Source organism: Podarcis cretensis, assembly GCF_951804945.1.
Source record: "Podarcis cretensis genome assembly, chromosome: 10".
In the NCBI taxonomy this organism is placed as follows: Eukaryota; Metazoa; Chordata; class Lepidosauria; order Squamata; family Lacertidae; genus Podarcis; species Podarcis cretensis.
Window position 1 is genome coordinate 6,394,208 of NC_137179.1, and position 16,020 is coordinate 6,410,227.

At 46.0% G+C, this 16,020-nt stretch overlaps 1 protein-coding gene across 1 annotated transcript in view; it reads right to left on the bottom strand.

Moving 5' to 3' along the window:
• The window catches only part of LOC307224864 (uncharacterized protein), a gene marked incomplete at its 5' end in the record, with an annotated part of 180,555 nt that overhangs the window by 4,375 nt on the left and 160,160 nt on the right, over nucleotides 1–16,020 (bottom strand). Inside the window, one exon of the mRNA XM_079992034.1 lies at nucleotides 8,771–8,941. Within this exon, the coding sequence (XP_079848160.1) occupies nucleotides 8,771–8,941 (171 nt within the window). The remainder of the gene's footprint in view (nucleotides 1–8,770; nucleotides 8,942–16,020) is intronic.

The following is a 16,020-nucleotide window of genomic DNA, read 5'->3' on the forward strand; positions in this document are numbered from 1 at the left end:
CCAACCTAGCAGTTCAAAAGCACGTCAAAGTGCAAGTAGATAAATAGGTACCGCTCCAGCGGGAAGGTAAACAGTGTTTCCATGCTCTGCTCTGGTTCGCCAGAAGCGGCTCAGTCATGCTGGCCACATGACCTGGAAGTTGTACGCTGGCTCCCTCGGCCAATAAAGCGAGATGAGCGCAGCAACCCCGGAGTCGGTCATGACTGGACCTAATGGTCAGGGGTCCCTTTACCTTTACCTATTTATATGCACACTTTAACGAGATCCACAAGGTTTCTCGGTGAGGGAGGGGAGCGTGCAACTGCGTGCTGCAAAAGTTCCCAGCTGCTCAGAACTTTTGCTCAACTTCCCTTTCTCTTGCATGTTATTCTCCTCTTGCTTGCGTTGAGGGCGTGGGTGGGAAGGGAGGAAAGTGACTGTGGAGAGCGTCAATCTGGCATCTGCGTAGCTGGTGCAGCAGCTCAGCTGGAAAGAGGAGGGTTAGCTCATCAGAACAGTAGCTAAAGGGGTTTAGGATCAGCCAGCAACGGACTGCTTCATTGCCAGGTGAATCCAATTTCTGCAAAGGTGTCTTTACGCAAAGCCACATACCGGCTTGCAAGGAACGGGGGAAGTGGAGGCAGGAGAAAATATGGTACCTGCATCAGTCCTTAATCTGAAATATTTTCCAGGAGGCACTGGCAGCCTGGCAGGGCTCTGAAGAAGAATCTTTGGGGCTGGGACACAGGCAGCTGTTTCACACTGAGTCAGAACATGGTCAGGGTTATTGTCTACCCTGGCTGGCAGCAGATCTCGGGGAATTCAGGAAGGGCTTATCTCCCAGTCCTACCGGGAGATACGGGGGATCAGACGTGGGGCACGCAAGGAGCTACAGCCCTCCCCCCAAAAGAACAAAGGAAGCTCCCTTAGGCTGAGTTAGAACACTGCTCCATCCATCTCAGCACTGCTTTCTATGTTTGGGGAGTAATAATAATAATAATAATAATAATAATAATAATAATAATATACTAAAAACCCCACACACATCTACAAATAAAACCATATCATCATTCTAATCTAATCATTACATACATATACACATACAGTGGTACCTCGGGTTACATACGCTTCAGGTTACAGACTCCGCTAACCCAGAAATAGTGCTTCAGGTTAAGAACTTTGCTTCAGGATGAGAACAGAAATCATATTCCGGCGGCAGTGGGAGGCCCCATTAGATAAAGTGGTGCTTCAGGTTAAGAACAGTTTCAGGTTAAGAACGGACCTCCGGAACGAATTAAGTACTTAACCCGAGGGACCACTGTATTGACTTCCTTCCTTTGTTCTAAGACCTCAACATTTTTACTCTTTCTAAGTTGTGTGTTTTTGGTTTTTTTTGTGTTCTTTTTTCTCTTTTGTTTCCCCCCTTGTTTGTACTGTTTTATTTTGGATTCAATGTTTGTAATTTTTGTTGTAATTTTGCATTGAAAATAAAAAATTAATAATAATAATAATAATAATAATAATAATAATAATAATGATGATTTATACTCTGCCCATCTGACTGAGTTTCCCCCAGCCACTATGGGCAGCTTCCAACAGAATATTAAAACAATAAAAGGTCAAACATTAAAAACTTCCCTAAACAGGGCTGCCTTCAGATGTGTTCCCAAAGTTAGATAGTTGTTTATTTCCTTGACATATGGTGGGAGGGAGTTCCACAGGGCGGGTGCCACCACCGAGAAGGCCCTCTGCCTGGTTCCCTGGAACCTCACTTCTTGTGGTGAGGGAACTGCCAGAAGGCCCTCGGAGCTGGACCTCTGTGTCCGAACAATGGGGGTTCCATGCCGCCAGGGTCGTGGGTGTGCCCATGCCCCCATGCAGGGGGCGGGGTGAGGGGCAGAGGGCCAATGGAGCCCCCCACACCTGCCCAGCCTCAGACCTTGCTACTGCTGAAGCAGCAACAGCCCCGTGTAACATGGCTGTTGCGCCCTCCATATGATACCCTCCCTGAGTCTGAGCTTTGCAAGGCTGCTTGGAGCGGGTGATGTGGGGGATCAATGGCGCACAGTTGCCACATCCTCACGCCACCCTCCCCGAGTGGCCTTGCAAGGCTCAGATCCAGGCAGGGCGGCATGAGAAGAGCACAACAGCCACATGCCCCTTGTTAATTTCCAATTTTTTATCACAAACAAAAGAAAAACAACATAAAAACAAACAAACAACAAACTCATATTTTCTTAACCTTATTTTCATAACCCTCTTTTCCCGGACTTCCCCATACCTTTCCCTTTTTGCATCCTTAGTTTAGTACCATTATTCAGCAATCTATCTTACCCAATTAAATATAAATTTGTCCTCTTTCTCTATTCCACCCTAAATTTTTAAACCCAATTATCGCTGCAATTCTACGTCTTCTTTTCCCTCAGCATTTTAACACTCCTCAGTTTTATAATAATTCTTAAGATACATCTTAAATTTCTTCCAATCTTCTTCCACAGTCTCTCTCTCTTGGTCGCGGATTCTGCCGGTCATTTCTGCCAGTCCCATAAAGTCAATCACTTTCGCCTGCCACTCCTCCAGCGTGGGTAGCTCTTGTGTCTTCCAATACTTTGCTAGAAGAATCCTTGCTGCCGTAGTAGCGTACAAAAAGAAATTCTTATCCTTCTTCGGCACCAACTGGCCGACCATGCCCAAGAGGAATGCCTCTGGTTTCTTGTTAAAGGTGCACTTGAGCACTTTCTTAATTTCATTATAAATCATTTCCCAGAAGGCCTTAATCTTTGGGCAGGTCCACCAAAGGTGGAAAAAGGTACCTTCAGTCTCATTACATTTCCAGCATTTGTTATTGGGCAAATGGTAAATCTTCGCAAGCTTGACTGGGGTCATGTACCACCTGTAAATCATTTTCATAATGTTTTCTCGTAAGGCATTGCATGCCGTAAATTTAATACCTGTGGTCCATAACTGCTCCCAGTCAGCAAACATAATGTCATGACCTATGTCCTGTGCCCATTTAACCATAGCAGACTTCACTGTCTCATCTATTGTATTCCACTTCAACAGCAAGTTGTACATTCTCGATAAATTCTTAGTATTGGGTTCTAACAATTCTGTTTCCAATTTCGATTTCTCCACCTGGAAACCAATTTTCCTGTCTTGTTTGAAAGCCTCCATTATTTGAAAATAATGGAGCCAATCTCGTACCTTGGACTTTATTTTCTCATAACTTTGTAATTTAAATTCACCACCTTCTTGTTCTAAAATCTCAGAGTATTTCGGCCAATTGGTTGTCATATTAAGTTTCTTTACTTCCTTAGCCTCCATAGGTGAAAGCCACCTGGGAGTTCTGTTTTCCAGTAAATCTTTATACCGTATCCATACATTATATAGTGCTTTCCTGACAATATGATTTTTGAAACCCTTATACACTTTAGCCTTGTCATACCAGATGTATGCATGCCAACCAAAATTATTGTCAAATCCTTCCAAATCTAGAATGTCTGCATTTTCAAGAAGTAGCCAATCTTTTAACCAGCAGAAAGCTGCCGATTCATAGTAAAGTCTTAAGTCCGGCAGGGCAAACCCCCCTCTTTCTTTAGAATCAGTAAGTATCTTAAACTTAATTCTGGGCTTTTTGCCCTGCCAGACAAATTTAGATATGTCTTTCTGCCACTTCTTGAAACAGTCCAGTTTATCCACAATTTGTAATGTCTGAAACAAAAACAACATTCTAGGCAATACATTCATTTTGATCACTGCTATTCGACCTAACAAGGAAAGCTTCAGGTTTGACCATATTTCTAAGTCTTTCTTTATCTCAGTCCAGCACTTGTCATAGTTGTCCTTAAATAAGTTCACATTCTTAGATGTCATGTTAATCCCCAGGTATTTTACACTCTTTGCCACCACTAACCCAGTTTCCTCTTGGAATCTTTCCCTTTCAACATTTGTTAAGTTCTTTTCCAATACCTTGGTTTTTTGTTTATTCAACTTAAATCCTGCGACCTGGCCAAATACTTGAATTAATTCCAAAGCTCTTTTGGTACTAGTGTCTGGCTCTTGCAAGGTCAGTACTAAGTCATCTGCAAAAGCCTTTAATTTGTAATGTCTGGCTCCGACCTGAATCCCTTTTACCAGCTGATCTCCCCTAATCATATTTAACAGGACCTCCAGGACCGATATAAAAAGTAATGGGGATATTGGGCACCCCTGACGTGTCCCTTTTTCTATAGGTAGTTCATCCATAACCACATTATTTACAATTAACTTCGCCTTTTGCTCAGAATAAATTGCACTTATACCATTTTCAAACCTTTGGCCTACCCCCATCCCATGGAGATTCTTTTTCATAAATTTCCAAGATATATTGTCAAAGGCTTTCTCCGCGTCCACAAAAATTAGAACTGCCTTCGTATTAATGTTCACTGTCAGCATTTCTATAATGTCAATTATATTCCTCACATTAGTAGATATATACCTACCCGGGAGAAAGCCTGCCTGGTCTTTATGAATCTCCTCCACCAGCACCTTCTTTAGTCTTTTTGCCAAAATGTCTGCAAAAATTTTGTAATCCACATTAAGTAGTGATATAGGGCGGTAGTTCTTGATCTGTTTTTTATCAACCTCAGTCTTTGGTATAAGTGTGATGAAGGCTTCTTTCCACGTCTCAGGTGCCCTTTTCCCCTCTAATATCTCGTTGCAAACCTCCTTAAGTGGCTGAATTATCCAGTCTTTCAAAGCTTTGTAATATCTGGAGGTTAGTCCATCTGGCCCTGGAGATTTCCCCAGTTGCATGTTTTGAATGGCACCCTCAATTTCTTGTTCAGTTATTTTCTCATTTAAAAACGCCATACTTTGTTGCGAAATTTTTTGTAATCCATATTTCTTAAGAAATTCTTCAATGTCTCTTTCGTTTTCCGGCCCTTGTGCATACAGTCTTCTGAAATAGCTCTGAAAGCAGTTACTGATCTCATTTGGTTTTGAAATATTCTTTCCATCTACCTCCAAACTTGTAACTGTGTTCAATTTCAGTCTCTTCTTCAATTGCCATGACAGGAGTTTCCCACATTTATCTGCCGATTCAAATGTCTTTTGTCTCATTCGTTTAATTTTCCATTCAATCTCCTGGTTCATCAATTCCATATATTGCTTCTGATACAATTTGATTTGTCTCAGAATCTCATGTGACTTTGGATTGGATCTCAGTTTCTTTTCACTGTCTTTTATCCTTTCCAAAATTTTGTCTTTCTTCTCCTGTTGTTTCCTCCTTTTCAAGGAGTTCTGCTGTATCAAGAAACCCCTCATCACGGCCTTGCTTGCGTCCCAGATCACTCGTTTCTCCACTTCTGTCCTTAGATTTATCTCAAAATAGTCCTTCAAAGTCTTTTGGGCCTTTTGGTACACCTCTGGATCTTTAAATAGGGTGTCATTCATTCTCCATCTAAAAGAGCCAGCTGTTGTTGTTTTCATTTCCATCTTTACTGCATTGTGGTCGGAGCATGTCTTTGGGCAGATTTCCACTTTCTTTATCTTAGGAGCCATCCCACTAGTAATCCATATTTGATCTATTCTTGTCCAGGTCATCTGTGATTCTGAAAAGAATGTTCCCTCCCTCTCAAGGGGGTTTCTTATTCTCCAAATGTCGATCAAGTCCAAGTTATCAGTCATTTCAAAGAAAGTCTTAGGTAGTCTCCCATCCTTGGAGATCACCTGTCTTTGCGCTTTGTCCATATTTGTAGATACAACCCCATTCATATCGCCTAATAAAATCACTTTGTAATCCAGATAATTTGTTAATGTCTCATGTAATTTCTTATAGAATTCTGCCTTCCCTTCATTTGGTGCATAGATTCCAAGTATCAAAATTTTTTCTCCTTGGATCTGTATTTCAATTGCCAAGATTCTGCCCTGTTCATCTTTAAAAATCTGTCTTGGAGCCAATTTCTCTTTTGCGTATATCACCACTCCTCTTTTCTTAACTTTATCTGATGAAATAAATTCTTGTCCCAATCTTTTATTTATAAGTAATCTTCTATGTGCTCTTGTCACGTGGGTTTCTTGCAAGCAAATCAGATCCAATTGTTCTTTCTTCAAAATATGAAAAACCTCACGCCTTTTCCTGGGAAGGTTCAGTCCATTACAGTTCCAAGTTAAAATTCTCAGAGACATTGTTAATTAGTTACCTCCAACTGCACCCTGCAGCTGTTCTTCGTCCGTTGGTGATTTGAGTCCAAATGTCAAATTTCCCAAATCTGTATCTGCAGTTGAATTGAGGACCCCTTTCACCAGGTCTTCTCCGTATTTGTGTAGGAACTGTTCTTTATCTTGTACAGTCTTTATCTTGACTTTCTTTCCTTGGAAGTTGAAAGACAAACCCTGTGGAAATTCCCACCTGAAAGGTATGTTGTTCTTCTTCAGCAGGTCCACCAGAGTCTTGAACTGAGTTCTCACCTCCAAAATATATTTTGGGATATCCCTGTAGATTTGCACAGAGACGTTTTGAATCTGGAGTGTTTTCTGGTAATGCAGACTAAGTATCTTGTCTCTCTCCTCTTTCGACCTCAATGTAATCAGGCAGTCCCTTGGAATCTTCCTGCCTTGCCTTCTACCCAATCTGAAGGCGGTTGTAATCTCAAATTCTGTTCCCTCTAGATTTTCCTGCCAAAAGCCTGAAATTTCTTTTGTGAGAAAGTCCACTAGGTTGTCCCCCTCACTCTCAGGAACCAACCTAAGTCTTAAGTTCTTCTCCTTACGCTGCATGTCCCATAAAGAAAGGGTCGCCTCATGCTGGTCAAGCCTCCTACAAACAGGAACTAAATTTTCCTGTGTAGATTCCGCAGTAGATTTAGCCTCTTCTGCAATTTTCCTTATTGTGGCGTTCTCCTCTACCAGCTGTTGTATAATCTGTGTATTAAACGTTACGCTCTTGGTGTTCAATTCCAATTTTGCCGTTAGATCTGCCAATTGCTTGGTATTTTCTGTACTCTGTTTGTTCAACCTTTCTAAAGATTCATTTATCTTCAATAATGCCTGCGTCACTGACTCCATGAATGCACTTATTCCCTTTTCTTGTCCACCTGGGCCTGTTGGCAATAGTCCTGATAAAGAGCCCCTTTTCTTATGTGCTGCCTTAGACTTGGATCTTGTTGCTATCTCGTCTCCAGGGCCGCTCATGTCCCAAGGTCGTTCTCACAGGAACAGGTTTGAATGGAAAAAGCCAGTGACTAACAATCGTGTTGCAACTGTTACTTCCAATCCTCTAGAGGGAGCTGAGACCTTCAATATAGCAAGGAAACAATGAATCCAAAAGCCCTCAGAGGGAAAAGTTACTAAAAAACTTCTCTCAGTCTTTTAGTTGCAACCAAATGATTTTTACAAAGTCTCAATAAATTGTAGCAAATAAAGTCTCCTCTTTGCAATGTCTTTGACAGCTCCCTGTCAAAGTGTATCACTCAGGCAGTCCGTTCCCAGAGATAGAGTCTGCGGTAGATTGTCTCTTAAAAAGTTTTCCTGCAGGTTTCCTTTCTTTTTCACCCCCCCCCCCCCGTTCCTGCTCCCTAGGGGGGAGGACTTAAGTCAATGCTGGGGTTAATCCTTTTTTTAAAAAGTCCCTTAAAAGATGTCAATTGCAGCTTACTAAGTCCGTTGCTTTAGCAGTCATGCAATCTGGGGAAGGCAGACTTCCTTTGTTTACCGTCCCCACTTTCGGCCAAATTTTAAAAGAAATTGAATTTAAAGTCCCGAAAGGGTTGCCAATCCTACTCACGGGAATCTCTTTCAGTCCGAATAACAGGAAGAAGTCGGCGCTCCCCGCTAATGGCGATGCGGCTTCACTCCACGAGCTGGGTAGCGACTCTCAGCTCTGCGCTCCCCCGATGCTCCTCCGGAGCCTTTAAAAAGGCTCTTTCGCAGTAAAAGGGGGCGCAAACGATGCCCACCGAGTCTCCTTGCTCACAGGCTTCCGCGCCTGTGATTTTAGGGGTCCCCGCTTCGCCGTAGCGGTCAGACCCGAACTCGCGGAGCAGCTCTCTCTCCGGAGAACGGAGAGCGAGCCGCCATTAGCGCCGGCGCCAACCGGAAGTCTGACAGCCACATGCCCCTTGGTCCCAGCCTGTCAGGTGTGCGTGCAGGAGCTAGACCCTGTGACCAGTAGGACTTTGCAGGACTGCGGCCTTCCTAAGTTTGTTCTGGAGAGGCAAGGCGCGGCCGCACACGTGAGGCCGATTAGGAACTCACAGCACCTGGTGGCAAGAGCCGGGAAGGGATATAAGGTCAGCATTTCCCTTCGGCTCTTTGCCACAGCAACACATTTCTTGCCTTGCTGCGTTTGACTCCTCGACCCTTGCACCCCTGACTTCGTGACTCTTTGCTTCCTGATCCTCAGACCCTTGACTTCTTGACTCCTCGCTTCTTGATCCTCGGACCCCTGACTTCTTGACTCCTCGCTTCTTGATCCTCGGACCCCTGACTTCGTGACTCCTTGCTTCTTGATCCTCGGACCCTTGACTCCTTGCTTCCTGATCCTCGGACCCCTGACTTCGTGACTCCTTGCTTCTTGATCCTCGGACCCCTGACTTCTTGACTCCTTGCTTCTTGATCCTCGGACCCTTGACTTCTTGACTCCCGGCTCTCTGACCCTCAGACTCTTGGCTTCCTGACTCCTGGCTTCTGGAGCCCCGTTCCTGCTCCCACCCTGCCATCTTGCCCCCGGTCCTGACATCCCCTGCCGGGACGTCGATCGCCCATGAACCGGACCGTGACACAGCCTCGCCAGCACACAAAGCTGTCTCACCTGTAGTCTTCTTGCACCACAGCTCGCATTTCTGCTTGGATGGAAACTGATTGGCGTTCCCCCCGCAGCCTCCAAATATAAAAGGCCGGCAGTTGTTGGCTGCCTGGTGGTAATACCAGAGGACTGTGTACCGTAGACAGGAGCCTTCGTCCATTGGCAGGGCACACGGATCTGCAAAGAACCACAAACAGCTTGTGAGTGGGTGAGACGTCATCATCACTTCAAGGAACTTTGGGTGGAGAGAGAGAGAGAGAGAGAGAGAGAGAGAGAGGAACTCAATGTGTTAAATGAAAATCCAATTTTAAAACCCCAGGTACTACCATCAATAGGAGGCTGCATCAATAGGAGTATAGCATCTAGATCAAGGGAAGTAATAGTGCCACTGTATTCTGCTCTGGTCAGACCTCACCTGGAGTACTGTGTCCAGTTCTGGGCACCACAGTTCAAGAAGGACACTGATAAACTGGAACGTGTCCAGAGGAGGGCAACCAAAATGGTCAAAGGCCTGGAAACGATGCCTTATGAGGAACGGCTAAGGGAGCTGGGCATGTTTAGCCTGGAGAAGAGGGGGTTAAGGGGTGATATGATAGCCATGTTCAAATATATAAAAGGATGTCACATAGAGGAGGGAGAAAGGTTGTTTTCTGCTGCTCCAGAGAAGCGGACACGGAGCAATGGTTCCAAACTACAAGAAAGAAGATTCCATCCAAACATTAGGAAGAACTTCCTGACAGTAAGAGCTGTTCGACAGTGGGATTTGCTGCCAAGGAGTGTGGTGGAGTCTCCTTTGGAGGTCTTTAAGCAGAGGCTTGACAACCATATGTCAGGAGTGCTCTGATGGTGTTTCCTGCTTGGCAGGGGGTTGGACTCGATGGCCCTTATGATTCTATGATTCTACCAGTGCCATTGATATGCCTGGTGCATTATAAATACAGTGGTACCATTCCGGAGGCCCGTTCGCAACATGAAACGAACACAACCTGCAGTAGCGCGTCTGCGCACATGCGGGTTGTGATTTGCTGCTTCTGCGCATGCGCATGACATCATTATGCGCGTCTGCCCTTGCGTGAGCGGCGAAACCCAGAAGTAACCCTTTCTGGTACTTCCGAGTTGCCGCGGGACACAACCTGAAAAAACATAACGTGAAGCAAATGTAACATGAGATATGACTTTATAGGTCCCTGGCCGAAGGAGGTAACAATCTAAAATTCAGCGCATGAGAAACCACAGAGGAAGCAAGGGGGGCAGAGAGATGGGGTAAGAGAGTGGAGAAATTGGAATGCATTTCAGTCACAGCTAAGGAGGGATGAGGGTGGCGCTGTGGTCTAAACCACTGAGCCTCTTGGGCTTGCCGATCAGAAGGTCGGGGGTTTGAATCTGCACGATGGGTTGAGCTCTTGTTGCTCTGTCCCAGCTCCTGCCAACCTAGCAGTTCGAAAGCACACTGGTGCAAGCAGATAAATAGGTACCGCTCTGGCGGGAAGGTAATCACCGTTTCCGTGCGCTCTGGCTTCCGTCACAGTGTTCTGTTGCACCAGAAGCGGCTTAGCCATGCTGGCCACATGACCAGAAAGCTGTCTGTGGACAAACGCCGGCTCCCTCGGCCTGAAAGCGAGATGAGTGCCGCAACCCCATAGTCGCCTTTGACTGGACTTAACTGTCCGGGGGTCTTTTACCTTTTACAGCTAAGGACGTGGAGAAGAACTTTGATTCAGGTCAAATGCGAAGAAAAACCACCCTATTTTGCACTATCCAAAACAACACAACAACCGAAAAAACACAACCATCCTTTGAAATTTGCACTTTTCTGAATTTTGCGCTTGTAGCTACTGTACTATGTGACAGCCCCATGAGATATTTGAAGAGATTTCTTCTGCTTTAGAGGGTAGGACTCGAATCAATGGCTTCAAGTTACAAGGCAGGAGGTTCCAACTAAACTTCAGGAAGAAATTTCTGGTAGCAAGCCGTTCAACAGTGGAATGGAGTAGCCCACAGGAGATGGTGGACTCTCCCTCCTTGGAGGTTTTTATGAAGAATGGTGGAGAGGAAGGGAAGAGAGGTCTGCAGGCTGCATGTATGTGCCCACCCCCCCTCCACATGTAGTTATGGTTTTAAACTATAATTAATAATAATAAATAATACATTTTTATTTATAGCCTGCCCTCCCCGGCCAGAGCTGGGCTCAAGGCGGCTAATACCAGTAAATTTACAAGTAAAAACACACACAAACCAATTTAAAATACGGGTTAAAATATAATTTAAAATGCAGCCTCATTTTAATAGTAGCCCATAGATCAAAACCATAAGGGGAGGGAAACATAAGGGTCAGACTGAGTCCAAACCAAGGGCCAGGCGGAACAGCTCTGTCTTGCATGCCCTGCGGAAAGATGTCTAGTCCCGCAGGGCCCTGGTCTCTTGTGACAGAGCGTTCCACCAAGTCGGGGCCAGTACTGAAAAGGCCCTGGCCCTAGTTGAGACCAATCTAACCACCTTGAGGCTCGGGACCTCAAAAATGTTGTCATTTGTGGACCTTAAGGTCCTCTACGGGGCATACCAGGAGAGGCCGTCCCTCTCCTGTGTGAAGCCCCCAAAATAGATCACAATCTGGATCCAGATCAGGTTGACCCTGGAACCTTTGGCGGCGCCAGCGTCCTTCTAACTCCCAAGCAGAGGTTGAGTGGTCATCTGTCAGGCGTGCTTCAGTTGAGATTCCTGCATTGTAGGGGGTTGGACTAGATGACCACAGGGTCCCTTTCAACTCTACAATTTGACGAGTGCATGGAATTCACATCCATGGGATACAGCGACAGCCACAAACATGGACAGCTTGTAAAGGGGGTTGTGGTGTAGTGGTTAAGAGCGGTAGTCTCGTAATCTGGTGAACCGGGTTCGCTTCCCCGCTCCTCCACATGCAGCTGCTGGGTGACCTTGGGCCAGTCACACTTCTCTGAAGTCTCTCAGCCTCACTCACCTCACAGAGTGTTTGTTGCGGGGGAGGAAGGGAAAGGAGAATGTTAGCCGCTTTGAGACTCCTTAAAGGGAGTGAAAGGCGGGATATCAAATCCAAACTCTCCTTCTTCTTGTATGAATTCACGGAGGCTATCAGTGACAACTTGCTGTGATGGCTATGTTTAGACAGGGCTGTTGTGTTTTGGTTCTGCTTCCGGGCTTCCCATTGCGACATCTCATTGGCCACTTTGGGAACAGGATGCTAGAACGGATGTGGACCGTTTTCAGCCTTATTCATCTTCTGATGTTCTTACTTTGTCAAGAGGAATCCCACTCTCATGTCAACAGGCAGTTTGTTGCAAGAGTGCTTTATACTAAACCTGAATGCGGCAGCTAGACTGGTGACTGGGAGCGGCCGCTGAGACCACATAATGCTGGTCTTGAAAGACCTACACTGGCTCCCAGTACGTTTCCGAGCACAATTCAAAGTGTTGGTGCTGACCTTGAAAGCCCTAAATGGCCTCGGTCCAGTATACCTGAAGAAGCGTCTCCACCCCCATCGTTCAGCCCGGACACTGAGGTCCAGCGCCGAGGGCCTTCTGGCGGTTCCGTCACTGAAAGGTGAAGTTGCAGGGAACCAGGCAGAGGGCCTTTTCGGTAGCGGCGCCCGCCTTGTGGAATGCCCTCCCATCAGATGTCCAGGAAATAAACAACTACAGTGGTACCTTGGGTTAAGAACTTGATTAGTTCTGGAGGTCCTTTCTTAACCTGAAACTGTTCTTAACCTGAAGCACCACTTTAGCTAATGGGGCCTCTTGCTGCCACCGCATGATTTCTGTTCTCATCCTGAAGCAAAGTTCTTAACCCGAGGTGCTATTTCTGGGTTAGCGGAGTCTGTAACCTGAAGTGTCTGTAACCCGAGGTACCACTGTATCTGACTTTTAGAAGACATCTGAAGGCAGCCCTGTTTAGCGAAGTTTTTAATGTTTGATGTTTTATTGTGTTTTTAAATATTTGTTGGGAGCCACCCAGAGTGGCTGGGGAAACCCAGCTAGATGGGCAGGGAAATAAATAAATAAATAAATAAATAAATAAATAGAACTTTGCACCCAGCTGATGTCAACCATAGGTGAAAACTCAGCTTCATATTCGCCAATTTCCTTCGCTGTTGAAAAGAGACAGGGTTCCCCCCCCCGGGGGCTGGTTAAGCCACATCCCCCCTCCCCTTCCCCACATGTGCTCCATTACCAGGGACACTTCCTCTAGTGAAAGTGGCTCTCCGAAATGCCATTTAATTCGCTGCTTTTCACCCCGTAATGGGCTTGGCGTGCTCGCCACCGCCAGCGCCGAGACGGATCCATTATCTCTTTATCCCCTGGAGCCGCAGAGGCAAATGGAAATCCGCCGGTTAATGAGGGCATGCAAATAAATTTGCTGAGAGATTTAAATATTGATCGCTACGGGCTTGGCGTGGCCCGCACCCCCCCTCTCTCCCCGCCGTACGAGGAGCTCTTGATAAAAATGTCACGGAAACAATCGCCGTGGCAGCAGAAGCATCGGGAGCAATAAAAAGGAGACTTAATGGCTTTTAACGGCTTAGGCGAAAAGGTTGGGTGTTAGTCAGAGGGGAATCGGTGGCCGTGTTGGGGGAGGCCGGGGGTGAATGTCAGGGAGCTGGGGGGGGGGAATCTGTATGTCTGAGAGGGTCCAAAACTAAACAGGAGGAGATGGGTCTGTCCCGACGGCAGAATCCTGTCAGCATTCAGATTTGCTATCTGCGCTCAACGCCGGGGAAAAGCTATTTATAAGCCCGGCTGCCAGCCACTAATGGGAAGCTGAGCTGAGGGTCAATCGCATGTAGGCCTGCCATACTCCACCCCCTTCAAGCCCCCAGGGCTGAAAACTGTCCTTGTTAGCATGGAGAGAAGGAATCTGGCTTGAGTAAGGAATGGGGGAATTGGTCAATTTCCATTTTTCTATCTTAAGGTCAAATCTCCATATTTCCACATCACTTTTTTTTTTAGTCCTTGCAAAAATCTGTCCGCACATTTTTTGCAAAGCAATTTCCCCTATCAGAATGCCTTTTTTGGTAAGTCGCATTCACGGATCTATGCCTTCTAATGCACACATCTGCACGTTTTCATAAATATCACTCGACGGGAGAAACGACCTCGCAAAATTCAGAGAAGTGCAAATTTCAACGGATGGTGGCATTTCGTTTTACGTACTTTTCTGGAATGTGTGAATTAGGTTCCCCCCAACTTGATCAGATTCCACACGAGCCCCTCCTTGACCCTGTTGCTAATGGCAAGTAGCAGAGACGATTGGAAAGTCCAGCTCAATGGAAGCCTTGAGAGTTAGCAATAAACAATTGGCTTAATTCTCATGGAGGTGGCAAAACTATCTCCGGTCTGGACTGCAAGCTCTTACATGGTAAAAATGCCCTGTATGTGTATATCAAGCAGGTCCGGCGGCTAGAACCCTTACCCCTGACAAGCTAGTTCTCTATATGCGGGGGAATTCTTTGATGGGAAAGCATTCCATCGCATGAGCACCTAGACGCCCTCTTTATTTTGGATTCTTAATGATATGTGCGCTGTGGGTTAAACCACAGAGCCTAGGACTTGCTGATCAGAAGGTCGGCGGTTTGAATCCCTGCGACGGAGTGAGCTCCCGTTGCTCGGTCCCTGCTCCTGCCAACCTAGCAGTTCGAAAGCACGTCAAAGTGCAAGTAGATAAATAGGTACTGCTCTGGCGGGAAGGTAAATGGCGTTTCCGTGCGCTGCTCTGGTTTGCCAGAAGCAGCTTAGTCATGCTGGCCACATGACCCGGAAGCTGTACGCCGGCTCCCTCGGCCAATAAAGTGAGATGAGCACCGCAACCCCAGAGTCATCCACGACTGGACCTAATGGTCAGGGGTCCCTTTACCTTTACCTTTTTAGAAGAAGGTATAGCCCTTTGATGTCCTATACGTCCTCATTGCATTGGCACAATAAGCTAGATGGGTTGCTAATTGTCCTTTTTATTGAGTTTCCTGTTCCTTTTCTTAAAAGCAGTACTTCAGGCACAGGAAACCTGGGGTGTTTTAATTCAGGTTTAGTAGCGGGAGAGAGAAAGCGAGTGCAGGAAACGCAACAGGCGCTAAGGAAAATGAAATTAAGGTTAATACACGCCTCCCCGCCTGGGCCTAACAGCCCAAGTCCTCCACATCCCGGTTGTTGACCCTCCAAGGTTTTTGTGATTAGAAGCTGCCTTGACCCAAACCCACATAACCACCTGGGTGCACAGAATTCAAAGCATTGCTTCCCCTCCTATGGCGAAGGAATGCAGCCTCCTTTTGCAGAGTGGAAAGGGGGCAAGCTAAGCCTGTCAGGCGCACGTTGCCCTGATGGAAGTGGCAACAATTCAGCTCCCAATTCCAGGGGGTTTGGATGCCCAGGGATCCTGGCACATGATATTCAGACAGAGAGATGAGATGATGTTCGAGAGCACAGGTGTACCATGCCACAAAATTATACAGCATCATCTCCTGGTGTAGTGTTTTCATTTTGTTTGTATTTTTGCAAGTGTTTCCCACATGGCATGGATGCAAAAAATAGTGCATTAGTAGCAGGTTTATACTGGACTGTCCGCACACATCATTGCAGATAGTTCTGTGATACATCCCCCATGCTACAGCACTAGGGATGCAGGTGGCGCTGTGGTCTGAACCACTGAGCCTCTTGGGCTTGCTGATCAGAAGGTTGGCAGTTCGAATTCCCGCGGCGGGGTGAGCTCCCATTGCTCTGTCGCAGCTCCTGCCAACCTAGCAGTTCGAAAGCATGTCAAAGTGCAAGGAGATAAATAGGTACCACTGCGGCAGGGAGGTAAATGAAATGTCAGGGGAAATTCAGATGTATGACAGCCGATGTGTAGATTTTGGCGAATTCAAAGCTCAAAAACTTTTTTTTTTGAGATTTGGCAAAGAAAGCTCAGCAACTTTTGGCAAAACTAAAAAAAAACCAACACTCAATAATTTTGCTCCCCAAAGTCCAAATTTTCACTTTTTGAAAAATGGCAACACTATATTAAGCGGCATAGAAATTAAACAATCAATCAACCATCAATCACCCATCTTTCCTAAAACCTGTCACAAGGTGGCTCTGTCTGTCATTGTTGGTGCCACCTGATACTGATACCTGTCTTCTGCCTTTTGTTTTTGTTGTTTAGTCGTTTAGTCATGTCCAACTCTTTGTCACCCCTGGACCAGAGCACGCCAGGCACTCCTGTCTTCCACTGCCTCCCGCAGTTTGGTCAAACTC